Source organism: Microcebus murinus, chromosome 6 (assembly GCF_040939455.1).
Source record: "Microcebus murinus isolate Inina chromosome 6, M.murinus_Inina_mat1.0, whole genome shotgun sequence".
NCBI classification, from domain to species: domain Eukaryota; kingdom Metazoa; phylum Chordata; class Mammalia; order Primates; family Cheirogaleidae; genus Microcebus; species Microcebus murinus.
The window spans coordinates 6,591,278-6,617,653 of NC_134109.1; the positions used below are offsets into that span (position 1 = coordinate 6,591,278).

A 26,376-nucleotide genomic window follows, 5' to 3' on the forward strand; every position below is an offset into this window, starting at 1 on the left:
CACACTCACCTGCTCGCTCCCTCACCCCCTCTCACCCCGCATGTGGGCTCTGGCAACAGCTGCCAGCCCTTGAACATGGGGGGCTGGGTTGGCGGTCAGTGTGCAGGGGCTGCCCAGCTGCAGTGCCCCATTCCAGCCGGGAGGGCGTCTCCTCTGCTGTGGCTGGAATCGGCCTTAGTTTGTCCCCATGTCCCACTAGCTAGTGGTCCTAGTACTCCGCGCTCTACAAAAGTCTCGATTTTAACATGAGACGGGGACATTTCACTTCATGAATGAATGATACTGCTTTTGTTTCAAACAGCCTTCCGGTGTGACTTTCCCAAATTGCATTCACACCCCACTCTGTCACGTTTGCCGTGCTGCTCCTGCCGTTGCTGGGTTTGAGAAGGAGGCTGGTGCCAGGGGCTTGGTGGAGCCAGGCCCAGGCGGGCAGTTGTGCCGAGGAGGGGGGAGTGTGTGGCCTAGGCACCCCAGGCCCGGCAAGGTGCTGCTGTCCCCACGGTGAGCTGGTGCTGGCATCTCAGCTCACCGTCCTTTCCTGTCGAGGCCCTGTGGTCAGGTGTGGCGGTGGGAAGGTGGCAGTTGTTGTGGCGTGTCCACAAAGTCCAGGCCGCGTGCCAGGGCTTTCTGAGCTGGAGCCTCCCATGTCCTCCCAGCAGCTTCCAAGCTTGGCTTTTCATCTCATTCTTAAAGGAAACTGGGGCTCAGAGTGGCTAGGCAAGGAATCTAAAGCCACATGGCCACGACTTTTAGTTCCTGCGTTAGTTTCATATAGAAGCTATCACAAGGGACCACAAGCTTGGTGGCTTAAACGATGCAGATTTAGTCTCTTACAGTTGTGGAGGTGAGAAGTGCGGCATCAAGGGTTAGCAGGGCTGCCCGCACCCCCTTCTGGGGGCCAGAGGGGAGGACCCACGTCCAGCCTCCATAGGCCACCTGCATCCCTTGGCGAGTTGTCCCTTCTCCGTCTCTAAAGCCAACAGCATTGCATTTCTCTGGCCATTCTTCCCTAGTCACATCTCCTCTGACCTCATCCGGGAAAGGCTGTTTCTAAACGTTGGTGCAGTTAGGCTGGGCCCGCCTGGATCACCCAGGCTTGTCTCATGTTGAGTTTCTTGACCTTCATCTATCTCATCTGCAGGGTCCCTTTTGCCATGCCAGGTGACAGTCTCAGATCCCGGGGATTAGGATGTGGGCCTCTTTGAGGGGATGTTACCCTGCCTACTACAGTTCATGAGCCCAGGCTGAGAACACTATCCAGCACAAGACCCTTGTGTTGTCATTTGGGGAAACTGAGGCCCAGGGTTGCGTGGGGGGCGCTGCTGGGCCTGGGAGTCCTGACCCAGTTTCTGCCCCACGCTATGCTGCCTCTTCTGAGCAGCATGGCAGCTCTGTCACATGCGCTCGGCTTCTGTTTTGGTCGCTCAGCGCCAATTATCTCCTCTTGCTGCACGCCCTGGGTCTGAAAGGAGCTGGGCCTCTGCCATGGCTGAAGAATGCACCCTCCCTGGGACCTCTGGGAGGATGGCACCATGAAGCCCGGCCTGTTGATGCTCATTTCGGGCAACAATCACCCTGCTGTTGGCTTTATGTGAAACAGGAAGCCCAATTTGCTGTGCACACACCGAGTCTGTCTCGCTTCTCTAATCGGGCGGGTCCTCGCTGCTCTGCCTAATTGTGGGCACGCTGCCGTCTGCTCGCCCTCGGGAGGCTGAGTCGCGTCCCTGTCCTGCCTTCTGAGCCCTCTGAGCTATCCGGGCCTCCTGCCCTCATTTCTCTGGGGCCTGGGAATGGGAAGCGGCTTGTCCAAGGTCACAGGGCAGGTTGGGACAAAGAGGGGACTTGCTCTGGCCCCCCGCCCGCTGGTGGGTGGCTTCCTCCTGCTGCTAGACGACTTCCCGCCTCCCAGGTGGGTCCCCGTGGACCCCTCTTCTCCCCACGGCCCCCGACCTGCTGTTGATGGGCTGCTCTCAGGGCGGGGGTGGGGTGGGGAGGGTGGCACCAAAGGAGGTCATCGCCGGGGACACTCGGAGCTTTTCCATAAGCAGCCTGGGAATCGGACCCGGGGAGCGGGTGTTACAGCGTCAGCAGTTTCCGGTGTCTTTTCTGGAGGGTCTGCTGTGCTGCCCACACTTTCTTCCTTTTTTTTTTTTTTTAATTAAGAAATATATAAAAAGCAATAAGCTTGGGGAATAATGAGACAATTAGTTCTCCGCAGACGGCCTTTATCGCATTGTCAACAACAAAGCGTTTTAGCTTCCCATCTTTTCCTTCTAAGAAACGAAGCTTGACAGGAGGAGCTGAGGTCCCTGCGTGTCTTCCGCGCGCCCGAGCCCCGGCCCTGCAGGTGCAGTTGGCGGGCATCGGTCTCCTGCAGCTTTCCGCTCCTCCCGCGTGGGAGGCCGAGGGGCAGGAGGGTGCTTTGCAGGTCTTCGGGCTTTGTGTAGATGGTGTGGCATCGTGTGTCCCTTGGGGACTTGCTCCCCTTGAAGTTCTTGAGATGTAGCCCTGTCGATACGTGTGACTCTAGTTCATTCACTTTTTGTTGTTGTTGCTGTTTGCTTGGGGGTTTTTTAGGGACAGGGTCTCGCTATGTTGCCCAGGCTGGTCTTGAACTCCCGGGCCCAAGCGATCCTCCCACCTCCCGGGTGGCCGGGGCTATAGGGGTGTGCCGCCTTCATTCGTTTTGATCTTGGTATAGTATTTCATTGTTTGGTTAAACCACAACTTCTCTGGTCTCCTGAGGAAGACATTTAGGTGGTTTCTACTTTTTCACTAACGTAGCGGCGCTGGCAGGTACAGTGTTCTTGCACCTGTCTCCTGGGACACCTGTGCCACCGTTTCTCAAGGAGTGAGCGTTGTCAGCTGGGGGAAACCGAGCCAGTTGCCCCCTGATCTGCTGAGCTAGCCCAGTGTCCCTCGGGCTGCCCCTCCCTCCTGCACGCCATCCCAAGGCTGCGCCACTTTCCACGCCCTGCCAATCCCACTCGGGTTTCCTCCTTTGTGGCTCACCTCTCCGAGTCGCTGTTGCCCCTGCTCACGCACTTCCCCGTTGATTTGCAGGGATGTGTGGGCCGGAGGAATCCTTCGTCCACTCGGGGGTGGGGCGTGTGCACAGCCCCTCCCAGGTGGCCGCTTGTCTCCTAACCTGCTCACGTTACCTGTTGTCCAGCACGGTTTTTAATGTTCACATAGTCAGGTTTGGCAGTCTTTCCCTTTATGCTCTGCTCTTTTTGTTTCTTGATGAAGAGATCCTTTCCTACCTGAGGGCTCAAGTTTTCTTTTAAAGCTTTCTCTCTTTTTAAAAATACTAGCTTTACGAAGATAGAATTCACAAGTTATAAGTACGTTATATGTATGTGTGTGTACATATATGTAGATAGACATATGAAAGTGTACAGCTCAGTGGTTTTTGTTGTAGTCACAGAGTTGTACAGCCGTCATCGGCATCTAATCCCAGATCATGTGCATCACCCCAGAAAGAAACTCCATCTCCATCAGCTGTCCTCCCCAGCCCCCAGAAACCACTAATCTACTTTCTGTCTTTGGATTTGCCTGCTCTAGACATTTTGTGTAAATGGGATCATACAGCATGTGATTTTGGGGGTCTGGCTTCTTTCCCATAGCGTAACGTTGTCAAGGTTCATCCATGTTGTAGCATATGTCAGAAAAGCCCAACTTTATTTTATTTTAATTAATTATTTTTGGAGACAAGGTCTCGCTTTGTCACCCGGGCTAGAGTGCAGTGGCATCATCATAGCTCACTGCAACTTCAAACTCTTGGGCTCAAGCTATCTTCCTGCCTCAGCCTCTGAGTAGCTGGGATTATAGGTGTGTGCCATGATACCCGGCTAGTTTTTCTATTTTTTGTAGAGACAGGGTCTTGCCTTTGCTCAGGCTTGTCTCGAACTCCTGGCCTCAAGCGATCCTCCCACCTTGGCCTCCCAGAGTACTAGGAGTATAGGCCACTGCAACCAGGCAAAAGTTTTTATTTTTTATGTTAACTTTGTTTTTAGTTTTATTTGTGAAGATGGGCTCTTGCTATGTTACCCAGGCTGGGGTGCAGTGGCTATTCATGTGTGACCATAGTGCACTACAGCCTTGAATTCCTGGGCTCAAGTGATCCTCCCACCTCAGCCTCCTGAGTAGCTGAGACTGCAGGCATGTGCCACCACACCTTGGCCTCAGAAAAGCCCAAGTTTGAAAATTGTTTTTACACATAGAACTCTCTGACCTTCTTGGAACTGCTTTTGGTGCATGGTGTGAGGCTGGGATTGAATTTTACCCTTTATAGATGGACAGCCAGTAGCCGCTGCAGCCCCATCCAGGAAGGGCTCGGTCCTTTCCCCTCCGGCTCCAGACCATGTGGGTCTTTTCAGGGCTGCAGGCTGCCCCTCCACGTGGCCGCGCTGTCTTCTCATGGAGTCAGTGCACACAGGGCGCTCATTCTTCTCTGAGCTCTGGCCACCCCAGGAATCCTACCACCTGGCTCATGAGGACTGATTCTTGTTTTCACTGCATCAGGGAAACGGTCCAGATGTGTCGCTGCTGTCAGGTGGAACTGCCGGGAGCCCTGGACCCACCAGTGCTGCTCGCACACAGCGAGGGGTCATACTTGCCTTCTCTCTAGCCGTGCCCGTGTCCTGGGTGTGATGACCCAGCCACACCTGGATCCTCCTGTTTCCTGACCCTCACGCTGGAATGTGTCCCCTACTGTCCCACCGCCTTCCATGCCCCCCACGTTCTTGCCTTCTCTGCTGGACAGCAGGCTCCGGGAGGCTGGACAGTGGGGCCCCCCCAGCCCCTTACAAGTGCCTGGAACCTGGTAGACTTGATTGACATCTAGTGGTGAGAGCATGCCCCCTTTATCCTGAAACCAGCAAACCTCTCCCTCTCACGTCACTGAGGGGCTTGGCACCTACATTCCGGGGCTCAGTAAGTGTTGCTTTTCCTCTCCCGCCAGGCTTCGTTCCTGCACAGTTGGTCTCGTTGTAATTCCTGCAGGTTCTGTGGTGTTTGCTGCAGAGTTGAGCCCCACTGATTAATAGCCAGGGCTGGCAGGGGTTGCAGGGACAGAGTCCCCTGGGGATGGAAGCTGGGAACCGGACGATTTGAACAGTCTCTACACAGCTCCGATCAGGGGCCTCCAGCCCCGAGTGCACGCTAGACTCACCAGCGGGCGTCTAGGATGTGTGCTGCTGGCCAGGCCCTCCCCTAGAGAGTCCAGTTCAGTCGGTCTCAGGGGAAGAGATCAGATTTTAAAAGCTCTCCAGGGAGCCAGGCCAGTGTCCCAGGCAGCCTGGTGCTGAGAGCCACAGGCTGAGTGTGACGCGGCCTCTGTGTGGTTGGATGTCGCTGGGCTGGGCTGGCTGACGTCTGCACAAATGCCAGAAGTTCCCAGTCATCACGAGTGCGCGGGGGCGGGGGAGTGTGGCGGGCATGCCGACACCTGCACCGTCAGCTGTGCACACACAGGTTAATTCCAGATGCAGAAGTCGCAAGCACGGGGAAGGAATTCCTTTCTCCCTTTTTGTCCCCTGATCTGCAACATTACACAATCTTAATTTGGCCCGCCAGGCTTCGCCAGCAGGAGATGGAAGAAGGAGTTTGCATGTTGGTTTGAGAACATCGGAGGCGGCCAGGCAGGTCCCAGCCGGGGCGCTTTTTCTAAGTGGACCGAGTCTGTCTGCTGCTGGCTCCGGGTTTCAGGGCCTGGGGGAAGCCTCGTGGCTTTTCCTGGACTGAACGCCCCCCATGGCCCCTGAAGCCGGGACGTTTGGGAGTCCCAGCCCGGAGCAGTGTGGTGCTTGGCCCTTGAGGGCACAGATGGCAGCAGCGGGAGGCAGGTGTGGCCTATTGGGGAAGGTGGAGGGGCCAGTTCTCCTTAGTGCCATCGCTGGCGTTTCCTCGTTGCCAGTTGCTTTTCCGTCCGCTGCAGGCGCTGGAGAGGGCGTTCTTGGCGAGCTGGGCTTCTGATCACACGGTGGGGGGCGGCGCTCCGGTCCGGTCCTCGAGGTTCCTGGTTAGCACTTGACTTTGTGAGGCGGGACGTTAGGTTTCCATGATCCTGCATCTCCGGGCACGGAGGGGGATGGCGGGAGGGGCTGGTGCCAGCCTGTGGGGCACGTGTGACTGGGTGAGGCCCAGAGGGCGCGGGGTCTTTGGCTCAGACCGAAAACCTTACACCAAGTCTTCTCACACCTGTAGCTGGGCTCGTCTGGGGCTGTTGGAGGGGAGCTGGGTGGAGGAGGGCAGAGTCCAGACTGGGCTCCCTGGAGCCTGGGCCAGCGGCAGGGGTGGGAGGGGAAAAGGCAGCCTCCCCAGCCCCTGCCCCTCTGCCTCAGTGGGTCTTCTAGAAGAGCCCTGGGCACGGGCACACACACACACACACACACACACACACACACACTTCAAATTCCAGCCCTGTTTTTATGAGCTCTGTGACTGGGAGGTTGCAGACCCCTCTGAACCTTGGTCTCTTCGTCGGGGGAACGGGCGAACGTTCCTGAGCCTCCGTGACAGGTCGGAGCATAGAAAGAGCAGCCCTGCTAACCGCAGTGATGACGTTCTGAGGGGTGAGGGGCCATCGTGCTGAACCCCCATGGCTGCTGAGGGGCGGGGGCGTCGAGGTGGGCAGAAAGAGCCTTGGCCCTGCACAGATCTGGTTCAAATCCCAGCCCTGCAGCATTTTCACCGTGTGACCTTGGACCTGCCACTTCTCTCGGAGTCTGTGGCCCTGTCAGTTGAGTAGTGCTAGCAGTGACAGCGAGCACCTCGTCAGCTTGGCGTGAGGGTTACGGGGTGACAGGGCTCTGCGTGGTGCATGCTGGCAGACAGGAGGGGCTCAGTAAAACCCCTGTGTGTGAACGGGAAAAACCGTTTGCTGTGCCCTGAGTGCTTGTGAGATGCCGGAAGTCACTGCGAGCTTGCAGTGCCGTGGCCTGGGTGGCCCTGCGTGCCCGCCTCGTGCCGCCCCGCGTGCCCACCCCACGCCCCAGCCTGCCTGGCTTGTCGCCGCCACTGCCGAGAGGCGTCCTCGCAGGAACCTGCTGCTCCCGCGTGGCCCCTTGGTTCTCTGGCCTGGTCCATAAATAACGCCTGTTCCTCGTTCGGCCTGCACCTCCCGGAGCCGCGGTGTCTGCCAGGGGGAGGCTGCGACTGGCACAGCCCCCGGTGCTGACGGGCCCCGGCACGGGTGCGCCTGTCCCTGCTGTGGTCCCAGCTCCCTGCCTTTGCTCCAGCTGTGCCCCCGCTCAGACCTGCCTTCCATGTCTGCCACCCTCACCGCCTGCCCGTCCGAGCCCTGCTTGCTCTTCATGCTCCGCTCCAGTGCCACCTTCTTCAGGAGGGACCCTGTGCTCTCTGTGCCTCACCTCTGTGGCTGCACCTCTTCCCTCCTCTCTCTGACCCTTTGATGCAGGTGGTGGCTGCCCAGGCACAAAGCACTGGCCGTGGCCGTGGCCAAGGATCAGCTCAGCGGAGCAGGAAGGGGCGCCGCAGGGAGGCGCTGGGCGTGTGGTGGGGAGGGGAGACTGCCTGGGAAGAGGAGGCCGGGAGCTGCACCCTGGAGCCTACCGTGGAGACCCTGCTCCACCGCTCCCTGGGCCTGCGGCTGCCACTTTACCTGCTAGAGCCTCAGTTTCTTCATCTGCAAACTGGGCGTCTGATCACTGGCCTCATAGTGAGGAGCGGTGAGGACTAATGTGTGTAAGGCACACCGTTGGTTGGTGCTCGGTAAGCGTGTGGTAACTAACAGGTCTCTCTGGAGCACCTCGGTCTGTGTCCCTGGTGCTTGGAGCTCCCTGCAGTTGGTGGCCGCAGGGGCACTGGGTTCAGAGTCTGGAGCCCGTTCTGCCGGCCCTGCCGTGTTTTGTGGCTCTGTGCAGGTCTGCACCTTGTCTCTGTGCCTTGTTGGAGAGGACAGGACCTCCCGTGGTGGGTAAAGGGTGTCAGGTTACCTATGAGAGGAGCACTTTGCACATGTCAGGGAGGACGGTCTTACCGTGTCGTGTGAGGGAAGTAGGAGACGAGGGTAGAGGCTGAGGTGGCTCCATGGTGGTGGCAGAGTGGGAGGCGCCTCCCTGGCCTGTCCTGCAGGGTTTCCAGGACCTGCTCTGCGTGTGCGTGCACGGGTGCGTGTGTGCGCACATGCGTGTGCATGTGTGGTGGTGTTTGTGCCAGTGTGAGATGTCTCGGGTGTTCCTTCTGTGGACTTTTTGCTGTGCACTTGCTTGACACCAGGTGTGTGGACACTGCACCTGCCCCGCCCAGGTTAAGTCCTTGGGTGGGAGGAGGGAGAGAGAGAAGCGAGAAACCAGCTGGGGCAGGAGATGCTCTCAGGGCTGCTTCCATCCTCCAGGGCCGGAGAAGGGAGGAAGCCGGCAAAGAGGGGCTTGTGTTTAATGAGGCCCTCCTGCCCTGCGGCTGCAGCCAACCCTCCCTAATGAAGTGGAAGAAGAAGGGATCTAATCAGCCAAGTGCAGCGAGATGTCAGCCATCTATCTCAGGGAGCCCCGCGGAGGAGGCCTGAGGCCCCTGTGGCTGGGCTCCTGCTGACGCTCTGCCACAGGCCTGCCTGTCCCTAGACTTTGCAGAAAGTGACAGGGGCAGGGAAGCCCTGCTGTAGGGTCTTGCTCAGGGGGAGGGGGCTGCAAGGCGGGCCAGTAACTGGGGAGCTCACCCCTCGTGTCACTGCATGTCCTCCTCCTATGGAGAGAGGATAAACCACACCTGCTCTTGCACCATGGCAGACACTGCGGACGCCCAGCACGGATCCCGAGGTGCTTACCGCTTCCGAGGCCACTACGGCTTCTGAGCCCACTGCGGCTTCACCTGCTGGCACCTGCCGCTCCGCCTGGGAGCTCTTCCTGTCCACTCTTGGGCGCTGCTGGGCATAACAGCCCCGCAGTGAGCCCCCGGAACCCCTTCCATTGGCTTCTTCCCTTCCCCGCCTCACTTCTTCGCTCCCTTCCCGGGGCATCCTGAGCTCACTTCCCAAATAACCCACCGGAACTGCACCCCTGTCTCCTGTCTGCTTCTGCAGCTCCCAGGGAGCTGGGGGAGGCAGGGATAGTGCCGGGTGCTGTCAGGTCAGGTCTAAGAAGCAGGTGCCCTGGGCCTGGGAGCGCTGCCAGTGGCCTCTGCAGGTCCTTGTCCAGGTCTTCCCGGAGCTGCGGGAGCTGCTGCTGCTGCTGGCAGGAGCTGGAACTAGAGTTGTCTCGTCCCCTGCAGGACGAGTGCCTGTTAGGGCTGCAGACTCTTCCTGAGGGCCTACTGTGTGCCAGGTGCTGAGCTAGGCAAGGAGGGGGTTACAGAGGTGATTGGACATGGCTTCTGGCCCCTAGTTTGTACAGTCTGGACATGGGACACTGTGGGCAATGTCACTGTGTCAGGGGAAAACCAGGCCAGGAGGGATGATGGGAACCAGCCCTGCCCCACGGCTTCCAAGAAGGCCGGGCAGCCTGTGGTCAGCGGCACGGTGCGGGGTTTCCCGGGAGGGAGCCAGGACAGCGCCAGTAGGGAGGGCCTGGCAGACCCTGGCTGTGTGGCTCCTGCCCACCGTGGGCTACACGGCTTCTCTTACTCGCTGGAGAGCAAGGGACCCATGAGGTCCAGGAGGCAAGAACATTGCAGGGAGACTCTCCTCCCAGGCAGAAGCAGGATGTGCTGCTGGGCCCCCGGAGGTGTCTGGGGAGCGTCCATGGGGCACCTTGGCCGGCCCAGGGTCCCTTTGTGGTCACCTCCCTCATTTTGCCCAGGAGCAGCCAGGCTGGGAAATGATGTTTCCCTCCCCGGTGGCTCCCGTCCTCATTACGGTAAACCCTGGGATTAATTTAATTACACGCTTGTCTGCAAGAGGCTGGGGCTCCCAGGCGCCCGGCGGGATCACGAGTTTCGCGGCTGCTGGGAAGGATGGTACCCCCAGGGCGCCAGGCCCCTCCCAGGGTCTCCTGCCCCCCCTGCAACCCCGGGAGGGTCCACCTCTCTGCAGGGTGCCTGCACCCTTGACCTGAGCCGCCTGGCGCTTGGCCCTGGCCGCGTGCAGAGCCTGGTTTTTGGAGCAGAAGTGTAGAGACGGGCCAGGACTGGTGGGTTTAAAATACCAGTGATTTCAGTGGGTGGCCATGTGATGGGAAGGTGTGATAATTTCATCCATTCTCCTTTTCTCTTTTCTAAAAGAAAGATTTGTTTCTACTCTAGACGTAGATTATTTGAAAATTAACAAGAAGTCATGTGAATAAATAAAAAAAATAAAATCACTGGCTCCCTCGTCTGAGCAGTGCCGCCAGCCAGCGTTCCTGCGCATTTCCTTCCTGGATCCTCGTCCGTGCACGGATATTTTAAGCACAGCAGCCATTACTCACATAATTTTGCGTCCAGTCCCTCCACTGGCATTTTAAGTGTCTTTCCTATTGTCTAGGAGAGAAACTCTTTCTAAACATCATTGTGACGATGACAGGGTGGAGCCCTCTGCTATTGTGGGACAAATAGTTATTTCCAGCTTTGGCCACGGCAAGTATCTGCGTTCTTCATAATTAGAACTAATTCTTTAGGATTAATTCTAATTAATCCACTGGGATTACTGGATGGTCTAAAATATTTTTTAGACTGTTATATTGCTCTTTTGAAGTTAAAAAAAAAAAAAAAGCCCAGCAAACCCTGGTGATCTGAAGTGTATTTTGTTCTCTGTTGCCCCTCGGGGTTTGGGGTGAGCCTGAACAGATGGGCTTAGCGGGGGCAGCTCCTTGGTCTGTGCCCTCGAGTGGCCCCCTGGGGAGGCCCAGTGGCCTGTGGGCCCTGCGGTTGGGTGTTGCTGGTGACTTGTGGGATGGCCCGAGTCCTTTGTCCTGGCGCTGGCCCGATCACGGTCCTCGCCACCATCCTGGGAGGTGGTGTTAGACCCCGGCTGTGTCCGGGGGCACCAGGGAGGGTGCTGGGGCACATCTGCCACTGTGGGTCTCAGTCCTCAACTCAGACCGTGGTCTGCCTGGGAAGGGACATGCCGGGAGCCCCTTGCTCACCCCACCAGCATAGGCAGAGGGGGATGGGTGGGCAGCGTGCCGCCCTCTCAATGGTTCTGTGGCTGTTAAGGGCAGAGTTAGTGCCGCCTTGGGCTGGTGGCACACACAGCAGCCGCGTCCTCCTGCTGCTCAGGGCTGCAGTGGAGCACCCAGCCGAGGTCTGACCAAGACCCGCCTCTTCCGGTGAGTCTGTGCCAGCCCCTCTCCAAGGCTGGGTGCAGTTAGCTCTAACCAGCGTGGCCAGAAAGGGGGTGGTCCCAGGGACTGAACTGTGGGGATGGCCTGGGTGGCGGGGAGAGGGGCTGGAAGGCTCGCCCACAGCGAGTGGGGACCCTTTGTTCCTCGTGGCCTCCTCATCTGGGACATAGGGACAGTGGCTTCTTGTCCCCCACAAGGCTCCAACCAGGTGCAAGATGCCGGGGATGCTGCCTGTCCCACGTGGGGCACTGGGCCCTCCCCACCCCACTCGGGTCAGGTCGTCACTGGGGCTTCTTGTCTTTACTGGGTAGGGATGAGGGAGCCGGAAGGGTCTTTGGGTTTACCTGCTCCCTGCTTCCAGCGGGTGTTCCAGGAAATTCTCCTTTGAACGGGGTGCAGGACGGAAGGTTTGGGAAGCCCGGGCTGTGCCCTGTTTCCCTGGGCCCAGCAAGCCCTGAACACTGAGGCCCTTTGCCCGCGGCCTGTTTGTGTGGGGCAGCGTGGGAACTGTCGCCAGTGCTGACGGAGCACTGAGGCCAGCGAGGGCGGGCCCGGGCAGGCTCGGGCGGGGCCCTGGTGACCCCCAGCCAGAGAAGGGCGTGAGGGAGCCCGTCTCTCAGCGGCCAGGTGCTGGGCCCGGGATCCTGAGCGGAGGGGCCCGTGTGGTCAAATCCCATCTCCCTGCTTCCCCGAGCTGTGCCAGAACAGGCCACTGAGCCTCTTGGAACTTTGTTTTGTTAGAGCGGGTGGTAGTGGTAGTGAGGCCTGAGGTATGCTGTGGTCACCCGAGGGCAGGGCGGGTCTGCCTGGTTGGGGATCCGCCCTTCTCTCCTCTCTAGAAGGCTCCACATTCCTGAGAGGTGACTCTTTGGGCTGGAATGGGAGGGAGGGTCTGTCTTGTGCGGTTCCCCAGAAGCGAGTGGGACGAGGCTGGGCTCCAAGCACCCTGTTCCCGCCTGTGGCTGGGCTGGACGCTCGGCTGGGTGTGGATCCTCCCAAGGGTCCTGCTGAAGGTGTGCTGGGGTAGACAGACGCTCCCTTGCTCCCTGCTTGGCATGGCGGGCCTGCCCGTCCCCAGCAGCACCTGAGCCCCCTCTGCCCACCCGGGAATGTTAAGAGCCGGGGAAGTCCATTTCCCCACCCCGAGTCCCCCGCCGTGGTGGTGCGGGCTCAGCCAGCCAGCTTGGGTGGAAGGGTCTGATGTCTGGTGCCTCCCGAGACCACAGGTCAGCGGCGTGAGTCTGGGAGGACCCTGTGCCCTGTTGGGGCATTGGTATGGCAGGAGGAGCAGTGACCGGCCATGGGCGTGGACAGAGGTGCGACGGTCTGTCCCTTACCATGGCTGCGTGGCTACCGCAGAGGCTCCTCATGCCATCTGGCTCACGGGGGCGCCGGGCCAGGCCTTGCTGCCCCTCTCCTCCTCCCAGCCCCCAGCCCTTCTGCCCTGAGTCACCCTTTGGCTTCATTGAAGCAGACTCCCCCGTCCTGGCCTGGGCTGCCCGGGCGTGCCCCGGTCATCGCTGTGCCCTCTGCGGCAGTGCCCAGCCTGGCGGGGCAGGCCCGGGCTGTTGGTGGCCGTGGGAGGGGTGGGATTTCGACTGTTTTTCTGATGTCATTGAAGAGCTGGGTGGGTGTGGTGAGGGCGGGTAGATGTCACCCCTGCAGCGGCAGTCTGTCTGCTCGGGTTGCCAGTTTGGCCTCCCCTGAGCCTGACTCAGAAACTGGGGCCCGTGACTGGGAAGGCCACAGGTGTGTCTGGCTGGGGCTCCCGGCCTGCCGTGTTTGCCGCCCGCACGTCGTCTGTGAGCAGTTCCTGGGTGGAATGGCTCACCTGTGAGCAGGTGCGGCCGACCGGCATGAGCTCCGGGTGCTGGCGTGGCATGCTCGGGAGCCTCAGTTTCCCCACCGTGGAGGGGACAGGGGCTCCCTGGACCCCGGACCCTGGACCCTGGGGTGGGCTGTGAGTGGCTATGAGAGCTTTTCTTGGCCTGAAGCTTCTAATAAGCTGAAGGAGTCGTCCCAGGACCTGGTGAGGGAACCCCTCATACCTTGTCTAGATCAGAAAGCCCGGCTCAGAAGCCGCGGACAGGAGGCCGGGGGCAGGGTGGGTTCTGCCTGTTGGGGTGGAGTCTGCTGGAGCCTAACGTGCCCTTCCTCTGTGTCCTTCCAGATCCCTCGTCCACCTACATCAGGCAGCTGGAGACCAAGGTGAAGCTGCTGGAGGGTGACAAGCTCCTGGCGCAGGTAGGCCGGCTGCGGGCGGCAGCCCCGGCTCACCCCGCTCCCTTCCCGCCAGGTGGCCCAACTCCCGCCCCAGTCCCATCCTGGAGAGCTGGGGCCACAGATCAAATCCCGCCTCCCACACCTGCAGGACCTCCGTCTGGCCCAGCCCCCATGCACACTGTCCCCAGTGGTCTGTGAGCTCCTTGGGGGCTGGCTCTGGGCCTGTCCCAGGGAGGGTAGGGACACACAGTTGGTGAAGAAATGGACTGCTGTGCCCCTCTGGCATCTGGGCAGATCCAGGCAGGGGAGGCGGGCAGACTCACACGGAGACCTCCCCGCCTCCGCCACGCCAGACTTGCCGGCCCGCTCCTCTCTGGGCTGGGGTCCCTGCTCTGCCTTCCCAGTCCTGGCCCTGCAGGCAGAGGAGGCTGCAGCCCCTGTGCAGAGCCAGGCAGCAGAGGCACGGCAGCTTGGAGACAGGGTGAGGGGTGCGGGCTGCAGGGAGGAGGTGGGTTCAGGTGAGGGTCGGCTGTGCCTCTCGAGTATGGCCGGAGCGTGGAGGGGCACGGTGACTGCTGGGTCAAGGGCCTTCTCCGCTGTGGGTGGGGGCTGGTGAGGGGTGGCAGGGGCCAGCTGCCTTGGCTGAGCCCTCCAGCCTCCGACCCCTCGTACCATCCGTCCCTGGCTGTATCCCAGCCTGCCCCCCTGCTGTCCTCGCTCGCCTGGGATGCCCGAAGCGTTTCTCTGGGAACCAACCCCAGGGATGGCTCAGCTGCCTGGCCCCGTTGCTAGGCGACCAGCTGGGCTTGGTGCCGACTGCCCTGCTCAGGAAGCACGAGGTACCCTCTCTGCCCGACGGGTGGCTGCTGCGAGGCTCATGGCTCAAGCAGGGGTGCAGCCCTAGCCTTGGTCATCCCCGCGTCTTGCCCCTGCGTGGGCCGTGGGGACAGTCCCCACAGCCCGGCAGGACTGAGCAGAGTACATGTCCTCTATTTGGCTTCCTCTCACCCTCCTCCACCGCCACGACGAGGACGCACACGCCGGGCGCACAGCCAGGCTCCGAATGGCAAGGCTGGCTGGTGTGATTTTACAGTCGGTGCAAGGTGCTGTGTGGCAGGAGGGCTGTAGCCCAAGGATGTGCCGGCTCTGGGGGGCTGGACAGGGCAGGGAGGCGGCTGGGGTCTCGCCTGGCCGTGGGGTGGGCTCCCTAGACCCGCACTGTCCATGTGGGCCCTACAGGGTGGCCGTGGTTGCTCAGGAGGGTGTGCAGGGTGGGCTGCGGGGGCTGCTGCAGCGGAGATCCCAGGAGCATTGGGGGGGCGGAAGGGCGGAGGGGCGGAGGGGGCAGAGGCCTTGGCTTTGGAGCAGGTCCCCGCCAGTGGGCTGGGGAGGCCCTTCTCTTTCCAGGGCACGGCAGGGCCACCTCCTGGGGGATGGGCGGCTGCTCCGCAGAGCAAAGGCCAGGCCCGTGTGCCCAGGCCCTCCTGCATGGGTCAGCGGCCTCCTGCATGTGCCCGGACCTGGCCATGCTTCTTTTCATTGTCCCCGTGGAGAAGCAGGTCGAGAGCTCAAGCTGCGTATTTAGGGTGCTGTTTGCCACGTCCTTTCCATGGGAAGTACGTTAGGTCCAACCAGAGACCACGCCTGGTCTTCTTGCCACAAGGACAGGCGTATCCTTGACCCCTTGGTCCCTGCTGTCCTGGGCCACATTGTCCCACTGGGAAGAGACACCCCAGTTCCAAGTGTGGCCCCGACCGTGGACTCGCTGGAAACGTGTGCCCGTGCGAGCCGTGGAGCAGCAGCCCTTGCTCCCGCCTTTCTCTCGGGGCACCCAGGTCTCGCCAGCCCCTCCCGCCATGGCTGTGTGCTCCGGCCCCTGCCCGTCTGTGCAGAGTGGGAGGCTGATGGGAGCCTGAGCGTGGAGAGTGGCTCTGCCCAGGGCCCCCTCTGTCCCCGGCTCTGCTCTGCCCTGTCCCTGGAGGCAGCAGCAGGGTTCTGCCCAGATCCTCATCCCCACCTGTGCCCACGCCCTGGGCCAGACGGGTTGGGCGCAGACCCCAGACGCCCATCAGCTGTGCAGGTGCCGGCTCTCGCCTGGCCCCAGACCCGGGCTTGCTGGCTGCAGGCAGCTAGACCGGGATTCAAGGGCAGAAACCTGCTTTTGCACACTTGTTACACACGAGGGGGCGCGGGACTCAGATCATCCAGTGTAGAAGCGTTCAGCGTGTTGCATTGCTTTAGTAGAACTTTGCTTCCTTCCCAGACGAAGCCTCGTGAAGCTGAGCATTCAGCCAGTGGTGGCTGAATGAGCCCGTGGGTGCGTCTGTGTGTTGTGGGGACAGGGGGCACCCAGGTCCCATCCCTAGTTTCTTCTTCAGTGCGGACCCTGCGGCCAGTGGGCTCTGCCAGGGTCTCAGCAAGCGGGTGTCGGGGCCGAGCCCAGCATCCTGGGAAGGGGGCTGCCTGTTGGTGCTGGGGCCGTGGCCACCCCGCCTTGCATGCCCTCCTGCCCCGTTCCCACACTGTGGCAGAGGGGCTGGCCCCGAACCTCACCGTCAGCAAACGCACCAGGAGCCCCTGGCGTCCGCAGAGCCGCAGAGTCTCCGGGACCACGGCCCTGCCACCCGAGGGCATGTGGCGCTGCTGGCCAAGAAGGAGGGCTTTGCTGTCGCGAGCGTGTAGGAGAAAGAGAGGAGGAGAGACAGCGTGAGGAGGGGCCCCCAGCCTGCTCGGGGGTTCCCGGTGGCAGGTGGTACCTCACCTGCCCAGGTCCCAGCCAGCAGGACTCGCGTGCATGGGAAGGGCTGATGAAGGACCAAGCGAGTGGGGAGAGCCCGTGGCAGGGCTCAGCCCACGATGAGAGTAGTGGTCCCATTCTGGGGGGAGCCCAGGGAAGGTGGGATTTTCTTAGCCTCCTGCCTCCTGGCCTGTCTCTGCCCACAGCCCTCCCTGACCACCTTCAGGGGGCCCAGCACCTCCTCCGAGCTCTGCGTCCTGGGCTGCAGTCACATCCATGTCTCCAGTGCCCGGCGCAGCTGAACTGGGTGAATGCACCTTGGGGAGCCGTGCCACTCCCCTCCCAGTCTCCGAGGCCAAGAGAGGAGGCTGTGTCTTGCTCAGAATAAGAAGGGTCTGTTTAACCAAGGGAGGTGGTCTTTGTTCAGGTAGTGAGGGCACCATCTTTGGAGGTAATCAAGAGATGGCTGGATGGCCGGATGACCACATTTGGGAATCTTGAAGAAAGAGATTGTGGCTGTGAGTGGCTGTCCTCAGCCTCATGGGCTCTGGCCTGTGAGAGTTTATGATCCTGACGTTGAAATCTTTTCCGCGAAATCAAATTGTACAGAAACCCCCAGCTCAGCGCAAAGTGGGGAGTCTTCTGTTGGTGAAAGGCAGGAGAGGGGAGTGTTCTTCTTTGAGGTGGCACGAGGTGACCTGGGTAGGGGAGGGGAGGGCAGAGCGCCCCTCCAGATTCCCACGCCCCACTGCCCTGCCCCTCCCCCCACGGCCTCTATTTAACTCCAAAATAGCTTTAATTAAAAATGTGCCAGCGTGTTCACGGGCTAAATTACTGTATTGCAGTTCGTATTTTCTTTCTCCTGTTGGCTTTAAAATTTCATCAACACAGCTGCTTCCTCCGCGATGATTCATCCCAAGACTCCGCGCACGTTATTATTTTTCCTGTGGATCCGCTGTGCCCGGCCGCCCTGGGGTGGGGGCGACTGTAATTGACGCTGGGGCCTCCAGTTCACCCCCCTGCCGGGCTGATAAATGAAGCCTCCATTGTGCGCCCAGAAGCCGGCCTCACAAAGGAGCAGGCGCCCCGGTCCTGTTCTCTCGGAGGCCAGAGGCCGGCTGCGGTGTGAGGCTGAGCTCCAGGCTGCGGGCTGTGAGGGGCCCCAGCCCGCCCCTCCTCACCTCTGCACCTCTCCTGCGTCCTGTCACGTCCCGCGGTGCTGCTGAAAGGGGCCCAGGGTTTACGCCAGGCACAGATGGGGAAACTGAGGCCTGGGTGGAGAGGGTTTCCTGACGTGGGTGCTGTGTGAGTTTGCTGGGCTGCCGTAGCAGGGCTCTGCAGCCTGGGGGGCTTAGCCAACTGAGGCTTGCTGCCTCACAGTTCTGGAGGTTCGAAGTCCAAGGTGGAGCTGTCAGCAGGGTCGGCTCCTTCTGAGGCCTCTCTCCGAAGCTGTGGTCTTCTCCCTGTGTCCTCAGGTCGTCTTCCCTCTGTGCACGTCTGTGTCCCGTTTCTCCTTTTCAGGCGGACACCAGTCATATCAGAATAGGACCCACCCTAATACCCTTAGGATTCCCAAATGTGGTCGTCCAGACATCTCGCCATCTCTTGATTACCTCCAAAGATGGTACTCTCACTATCTGAACCTCTTCAAAGACCCTATCTGCAAATAGGTCACATTCAAAGGTCTTGGTGGTTAGGACTTCAACATATGAATTTTTGGGGCGACGCGATTCAACCCACAGCAGCGGTGTTGGCCCGATGGTGCAAGAAGGTGGGCTCGGGCCCTGGAGGAGTCTAGGCTCAGGTAATCCCTGCCCCAGTGCTCACCTGCTGTGCGGCATTAGGCGAAAACCCTTTATCTCTTGGCACCAGTTTCTTCACCTGTAAAACGGGCTGATGGTGACACCCAGTACAGCACGTGACGTGGAAGCTGGGAACGCTCGTGGGTCATACCTGCCGTGCCCGCATCTTTCTGGTCCCACGGGCCTGGGGTTTTGCAAGGTGTGGCTGACCGTGCCCCCGGCCGGCGGCATGGGCCTGGCCCGTCCCAGTGAGCTGCTGAGCTGTGACCTTTGTCTGAGCTCTCAACCCATCCAGGCTTGGGGAGACAGGGATTATCTGCCACCGTCCCTGCCATTGCCGATGCCTCAGTTGTTTCCTATGTTGCCGAGGGGGGTGGCACCGTCCTGCCCCCCGTGTCCCTCCGGAGATGCTGGCCTTGCAGTATTCGACGTGGGCAGTTGGCGTCTGCATCTTCTGTGACACGCTGCCGTGGGAACAGGCTCTGGGCCCTCCCCCTCTGCCCGGGTGGCACCTGGGGTTGGCCGCCTTGTCCCTGTCCCTCTGTCTGGGTCTCTGGAGGACTTTAAGTGCTTCCTTAGCTGAACCTTAGTGCTGGCCCAGCCTCCCCCCCGGCCGGGGAGGGAACTGCCTCTTCCCAGCCTGGGAGCAGATGGCCAGTCTAGCGCCGTGGGCGGGACTAGAGACAGGATTCCAGCTCCCTGCCCTGGCACTGGGGGCTTGACGAGCGTCCGCCAGGCGCAGGGGCCACGCCCAGGACTCTGGAGCCAGAGGGCCTGGTTCAAGTGCCTTACCCTCTGTGCCGCCGTGTTCCCATTTGTCAGACGAGGACGCTGATGGTGCCTGCCACGTACGTTGTTCAGAGGATGAAAGGGCAAATTGTGGGGAGCACTGAGAGCTATGGTGGCCGGTGCTGGGGGTGTGGGTCAGCCCTCGTGGTCTGGACTGTGCGTTGTGGGCCACCCGGCGGCCTCTGCCGGACCCCAACTTGTGTGCAAGCAAACAGGCCCAGAAAGTGGGTGAGTTGCTCTCATCGGCCCAGGCAAGGTGGGATTTATATTTTGCAAATCTGTCCCTCCAGCCCCTCAATGGGCCTGTCCCCCACTCACCTCATTAGAACAAGCAGGGGCCTGTGGAAGGCCCCATGGAGGGGGCCTGTGGAGGGGGACCACAGGCCATGTGGTCCTGGGTGGTGCAAACATGGGATTTAGGGCATGAAATTGCTAGGGGCGTGGGGGGCAGCAGTGCCAGCCGTGGATAAGTAACATCAGCTTCCCGTGCCAGCTACACGTTCCTCCTCCACTGCCTGGTCTGAGTGCAAATCGGGAAGGAGTCTCTGCACACCCGGCTGCAGTGGCAGCCCCTTTGTTCCTAAGTAAGGCCTGCAACTGAGTTCTCTTACAGATTAAAGGACAAAAACAAAAGAGACAGTAAACCCACTGGCATTACTGGGTAGCTCTTGCGAGGGACCGTGCAGGCCAACCTTGCCCACAGGAGGCCAGGCGGGGGCTGCATCCCCACCTGCCCTCTATGAGCTGGCTGTGATCTTGGGGTGCTCCAGGCCAGTGTACCCCACTTGAGGACCTCTCAGAAGGGCTGCTTTTCCCTAGGAGGGTGGCAGGGTACTGCGGCAGCTGAATTCTGGTGTGAGCTTTGGCTGGGCATCCCCAGGGCCCCAGTGCCCGGCACGTAGCAGGTGCTCCGTTCGTCCTTGTTGAATCTGCAGTTTCTAAAGACAAGACATGCGCTGGTGGGGGTCACCTTGGAGTGGGAAAGCCACTCCGGCCCAGCTGAGGTCCAGGAGGCTTCTGGCTAACAGGTGCCCAGGGAAGGGGTCGGGCCGAGGCGACGGGTGTGGCTGGCGTTTGCTGTGACGCTGTTGTCCTTTCTTCCAGCTGCCCCGCCCCTACGGCCACCCGAGGAGCTGGCTCCAGGTAGCGTTGCCCCGTGGGAGACCTGTTTGCAGTGCTGTGTGTGCCGTGTGCTGTGTCCCCTCCCCGGCGCCCTCCTGTCCTTTCTTGGTGGCACTTCCTTCCCAGGGCGCACTGGTCCTACCTTTGGATTCCTCTTGGGATGTGCCCCGTCTCCGAGGTGGCATTAATTTCCAGCTCTGCAGCAGAGCAGCGAGAGAGTCCCGCAGCGCCCCCTTCCCCCAGGCACCCCACGGCAAGCCCTGTCTCGCCGCCTGGCGCCACGCCCTCCCTACTCGGGCAGTTGGCAGGGCTGATGGTGACCCCGCTTCGTGGTGTTTGCCGGGAGGAGGGGCTTGCCGAGGCCACGCAGGTTGGCGGTGGAGGCAAGGCCACAGCCTGCCTGGTTGTGGCTCCCCGTGGGAACTGGCCCAGGGGCCCAAGCAGGGTCTCGGGGCTGCTGAGCTGGCTGGGCCCTGGGTGGCATCCTGCACGGGTTGCGCTGTCCTGAGGGCCAGCACGTGTGCGGCTCCGTGGGCTGCAGTCGAATCCCTGCAGGACAGGCCTGTGGCTGGGGGCAGCTGGGCCCTTCAGGCACTGGCCACTCTCCTGCCAGCCCGCAGGCCTCTGGATGGCCTCATCTCCGTCCCCTTCTCCCAGGCCTGAGGATGCCCACCGCGGAGTACCTGCCCTGGTACGTTGCTCTCCCGGGGTTTTCCACCACCCCGCCCTGCCTGGCCCAGGCTTTCTCAGCCTCAGCACTGCAGCATGCGGCCGGGAATTCTTGGTTGTGGGGGCTGCTGTTCTGTGTGCGCTGTAAGGTGTTGAGCCAGAGGGCCCGGTTCCAGTGCTGTAACCTCTGTGTGCCTCAGTGTTCCCCTTTGTAAGGTGAGGACGCTGATGGTGCCTGCCACGTACGTTGTTCAGAGGATGAAAGGGCAAATTGTGGGGAGCACTGAGAGTCGGGACAGCTGGTGGTTAGGGCAGTGGGTCAGTCCTCGTGGTCTGGACTGTGTGTTGTGGGCCACCCGGCAGCCTCTGCTGACCCCACCTCTGTGCAAGCAAACAGGCCCAGAAAGTGGGTGGGTTGCTCTGATCTCCCCAGGCAAGGTGAGATGTTATCCACAAGGTGCCAGCACCCACTGCCCCCGCTGTAAAGATGAGAAATGTCTGTAGACTTTGCCAGGGCAAGATCACCCCACGTGAGAACCGACATGACTGCACGCCAGCCCTGGGCTTGGGGCCGCGCTGTGAACCACAACTGTCCAGCCACGCACACCGTAAACTAGCAAGGTCATTACCAAGTGCCAAGTGGGCCCAGGTCTGGCGAAGTCCCCTCTCAGAGCACCTTGTGGGGTGGTCAGGAGAGTGGAGCCCAGGCAGGCCTGTGGCCCCGGCTCTCCTGGAGCTGCTGGGGTCCCTGGTGGGGGCATGGCCGCCCGAGGTCGTGCAGTCCAGCCTCTGCTTCCAGGCTTGTCCCTGCGCCCCACCAGTGGGCAGTGAGCCATTTGCCAGGTTTCCTGGGCGGAGATGGCAGCTCTTCAGGCTGCGAAGGCCCCGGTTTACTGCTCAGCACCCGGACCGTTCATTACTCTGCACTGACCAGCCCTGGGGCCTCTCACAGTGCCTCCTCTCACGGGGACAGGGGGCAAGGAAGGGGTCACCAGACCTTGCGGGCGCCTGGCCCAGCATGCACACAGACATACAGAGACACAGGAGTGACATCCACTCGGCCACACAGCCATTGGGGGTAGACCCCCCCAATCCCTCCCACCAGCCAGGCCCCGCCTGTCCCCATCCACACACCACCTAGACTGGGCTCAAGCCACGCTGCTTCCCCCAGAGCCCCTCTGACCCTCCGCCACATGGGCTCCGGGCAGCCACGTGCTGCCACTGCACACACAGGTTTGGGCCGCTGTCTCCTCCCCTCTCTAGGCGGTTTCCTTGGGAGGAGGTGTGTGTACACGGGGGTGGGGGAGCTTTTTAATTAGCAGCATGCAATTCCCACTCCTGCCTTCGCTGAGCATCTATAAACATTTTGCATGTCCACAGAAGTTTATTAGCAAGCCACAAAGCCAGGCAGGAGAAACGCACAGGCTCTCATTAAGGGGCAGTGTGACTAATGACGCATCAAATGAGTAACCGTGATTGCACTTAAATCCAAATTAAAAATCCTGCTATTTGCCATGCTGGCCCCTTTGCAGAATGAGATCCCCAGGTTTTCATCGCCGAAACCACCTTCCAGGCTTGGTCTGCACATGGAGCAGAGCTGGCGGCTGAGTCAGGTGCCCTTCCTTCGGGGGAGGGGAGGGCGGGGCGGGGGGGCGGTGCCCTGCCGCTGTCTCCCTAAGGCAGATCCTCCAGGACCCAGGGCGACACACAGCAGGCTGTCTGCCCCCTCAGGGTCGGAACCAGGTCTCCCAAATCCTAAGCACTGCGGGCCCAGTTCTGTAAACACTCGGCAGCCCTTTCCACCCCGCCCAGGCAGGCGTGGCCGCCCAATCCCCAGCACCCGCTTCTAGGGCTTCTGAAGGGCAGCCCGAGAGTCCCGGGCAGAGTCCCGGGCGGGAGCGAAGAGACCCAGGAGGTGGCAGGTCTCAGGACACCCCCGGGCTCTGCCCTTCACGGCAACGCTTCCCTGCTCAGGCCCAGTGCGGACTTGCTGTGTGAGCTGCGGCCACTCCCCGAGCCTCTCTGGGCCTCTGGGCTGCTGCCAGAGGCTCCTCCGCAGCAGGGACACCCGGCCCGTGGCCTTCTCATCTTCCCGGGGATTCCTGCTCTCAGAGCTGCAGGGGCTCATCGGGGCCACCCTGGGTAGACCCTGGGAGCGCTGTCAGAGACGGGAACTGAACAGAAGGACGGGTGGCACCTGGAGATAAGAGGCCACCGAGCGCCTGGGCCAGTCCCTTACATCTCCTTGTTCGAGACAGGTGGGCGGCAGCCGTTGAGGGCAGGAACGCCCTTTCTGGGCTCTGCTCAGGGGAGCTGCTCTCACCCCTCCCTCCTGTTCCCGAAGGGCATCTGGGCCCTCAGATGTGCCACTTGCTGCAGCAGTTATGTGTTCAAGAAGCACACACTGAGGCCTGGCGCGGTGGCTCACGCCTCTAATCCTAGCACTTGGGGAGGCCAAGGCAGGAGGACGGCTTGAGGCCAGGAGTTCAAGACCAGCCTGAGCAATAACGAGAGCCTGCCTCTACTAAAAATAGAAAAATTAGCTGGGCGTGGTGGTGACGCCCATAGTCCCAGCTACTCGGGAGGCCGAGGCAGGAGAATGGCTTGAGCCCAGGAGTTTGAGGTTGCAGTGAGCCATGATGACACCTCTGTACTGTAGCTGGGGTGACAGAGTGAGACTCTGAGACTGTCTCCAAGAAAGATAAAAAAGCAGCACACGCAGAGCACCTGCTATGCAGCGGGCTGGGCACAGGACAGGTGACACGAGGGCTGTGTGGTAGAGGTAGAAGTGGGCACTGAGGGGGTGCCCTGTGTCCCTACCTGGCAGCCTGCTCACAGGTGACCGCTCACATCACCAGAGCCTCTGCCAATGTGTATGGAGTGACCAGGGGCAGGAGCCCCCTCCGAGGGGGCCATCCCAAGTGACTCTGGACTTGTCCCTCAGCCCCGGAGCAGGATGGGTGGGCACCTCACAGGGCACGGGCGCCTGTGGGGCTCTTCCTCCCTCAGTGGCCTCCAGGGCGCCCGTCAGCAGCGAGGGGCCCTCGGCACGGTGTGGCGCAGCTCAGTGTGGCCGGGGGCCGGAACCACAGGCGGTGGACCGCAACACAGCCGCGTCCTCACCACCCCGAGGTCCTGCCAATGGGTCTGACCTGGACACAAACACGGGCCTCCCGGGCCCCGGTCTCCCGGGGGGGGGGGCTCCCTCCTGCTTCAGGCCCCCCCGGGGAGGGGGAGCTTCAGGGGCTCCCTTGTGGGGGGCCAGTTTGACTGCAGAGGGGGAGTCTACTTCTACCTTCGCAGGGATGGGAACTTGGCAGGAAAGTACCAGAAGGAACCCAGGCCCTGTGCGGCTGCTGCAGGCACTGACCCCGAGTCTGCTGTGCGTGTGCAGAGACGGTCCCAGGGCCAGGCGACCACTCTGCGGCTCCCAAGCCGGGCCGGGGACCAGGCTGGAGGCCGGGGCTGCGAGGAGCTCAGTTCACATTTTCTGCTGATCCCACTCCCAGAGGGGCGACCAGGGAGGCGGCAGGTGGGGTGCAGGGGGCAAGACCAGGGCCCGGTGACCACCCTGTCCACAAGGTCTGGTGACCCCCTCCTTGCCCCCTTGTCCCCGTGAGAGGAGGCACTGCGAGAGGCCCCGGGGCTGGTCAGTGCCGCGTTATGAACGGTCCAGGTGCCGAACGGTAAACCGGGGCCTTCGCGGCCTGAAGACCCCGCCTCACGCCCGGTCTCCTTGCTCCCACCAGCCTGGGGGGGTGGCGAGGTTCCTAGAGAACAGCACAGAGGGTGAGGGGAGGATCCTGTCTCCCCCTCCCACTGGGTTGGGGTGTAGAATGCACTCTCCACTGGAGACGATTTTATAACTGTTTTTGCAGAGACCTGCCCAGGAAAATCATTTGGCTTGGGGCTTTTGGCTTTGAGTGGAGCCGGGGTGTACCCCTCGGGGCAGATGCTCCAGGGAGGCTGGTGGCTGCACCACAGGTGGCTCAGACGGGGCCACCTGTGGTGGGGCCCCATGAGTGCTGGGGCAGGGCTGGGCAATGGCCTCTTTCTCTTTTTGGTACCTAGTGGGAGGGGCCTCACTTGATCGGACCCCTGGCTGGGTCAGGAGGATTAATACACTGGGGTTAACCCGGGCGGGGCCGGGAGCGATCAGGGCATGGCAGACTCTTCCCATAGCCACCCTGGGGAGGCCTGTGCGGATGCTGCTGCTGGGTCATCTGAAGCCCCACACTTTGGGGGCTGCCACAGCAGGGTGGGTCCCCCTTCACTCTCCCTCGTGTCCCTCTGTGCCCCATTGCCTTGGATCACACCCCTGTCCTCCCTGAGGCCCAAGAAACAGCTCCTGCTCTCCCAGGTGCCTGACTGCTGTGGCTTAGAGCAGGTACACACCGCTGACCCCTCTGTGTCCCTTTCTCTGGCTAACCAGCATCTCCGGGGTTTGAACCTGGGGAGTGAAGGTGCTTTCCCATTCCGCTCTGACTACCGCCCACCTCCCATGGGAGCCTTGTTAAGTGAGCATTCACTGCCCTCCCCCCACCTGCAGGACACCAGTGCCCTGGAGCCTCATGGGGGGGCGGGGCCTGCCCTGGGGTCTGATTGCAGTGGGAGGGCAGGACACCTGGGGGACCCCATGAGAGATAGGGGGTGGGAGGGCAGGACACCTGGGGGGCCCCATGAGAGATGGTGGTGGGAGGGCAGGACACCTGGGGGACCCCATGAGAGATAGGGGGTGACCTGCAGGACACCAGTGCCCTGGAGCCTCACAGGGGGCGGGGCCTGCCCTGGGGTCTGATTGCAGTGGGAGGGTAGGACACCTGGGGGACCCCGTGAGAGACGGGGGTGGGAGGGCAGGACACCTGGGGGACCCCATGAGAGATGGGGATGGGAGGGCAGGACACCTGGGGGACCCCATGAGAGACAGGGGTGGGAGGGCAGGACACCTGGGGGACCCCGTGAGAGACAGGGGTGGGAGGGCAGGACACCTGGGGGACCCCGTGAGAGACGGGGGTGGGAGGGCAGGACACCTGGGGGACCCCATGAGAGACGGGGGTGGGAGGGCAGGACACCTGGGGGACCCCATGAGAAATGGGGGTGGGGGAGCAGGATACCTGGGGGACCCCATGAGAGACGGGGGTGGGAGGGCAGGACACCTGGGGGACCCCATGAGAGACGGGGGTGGGAGGGCAGGACACCTGGGGGACCCCATGAGAAATGGGGGTGGGGGAGCAGGACACCTGGGGGACCCCATGAGAGACGGGGGTGGGAGGGCAGGACACCTGGGGGACCCCATGAGAGACGGGGGTGGGAGGGCAGGACACCTGGGGGACCCGGTGAGAGACGGGGACCAGTGAGTGGAGGAAGGACCCCCAGACATGGCTGCTGCCCGTCCTCCCTGTTCCGCCCCCTCCCGGGCCAGGCCCAGGCCTCCTCTACTCCCGAAGTCTGTTTGGGTAACTCAGCAGCCTGCTGATTTTGGGGACATGGGTGCATTTTATCTGCACAGCGGCTTTGTCTCTGTCCCTCTGAAGTAGGAAAGGGTGTTTGGGCCGAAAACTGATGCGGAAGGGAGGGCCGCGCCTTGTGCTGGCGGGGCCAGGAGGGAGGCCAGTGGGTGTTGCACTGGGCGGGCCACCCAGGGCGAGTTCCTCTCGGACCTCGGATGCCACTGTGGGCTCCCGGCCCCACCCATTTCCGAGGCAGGACACGCTTTGCCCCCGGACAAAGGACCTGAGGCCAAGTGCCGCACATCAGTTACGGCCGGCCGGCACGTTCCTGTGGACTCAGAGGCGATGCCCGGCTGCTTTGCGAG

At 61.4% G+C, this 26,376-nt stretch overlaps 1 protein-coding gene across 1 annotated transcript in view; it reads left to right on the plus strand.

The window, feature by feature from the left end:
* CCDC85C (coiled-coil domain containing 85C) overlaps positions 1-26,376 on the plus strand; it is a 76,190-nt gene that overhangs the window by 40,633 nt on the left and 9,181 nt on the right. Inside the window, exon 2 of the mRNA XM_020285628.2 lies at positions 13,390-13,463. Coding sequence (XP_020141217.2) covers positions 13,390-13,463 — 74 coding nt within the window. The remainder of the gene's footprint in view (positions 1-13,389; positions 13,464-26,376) is intronic.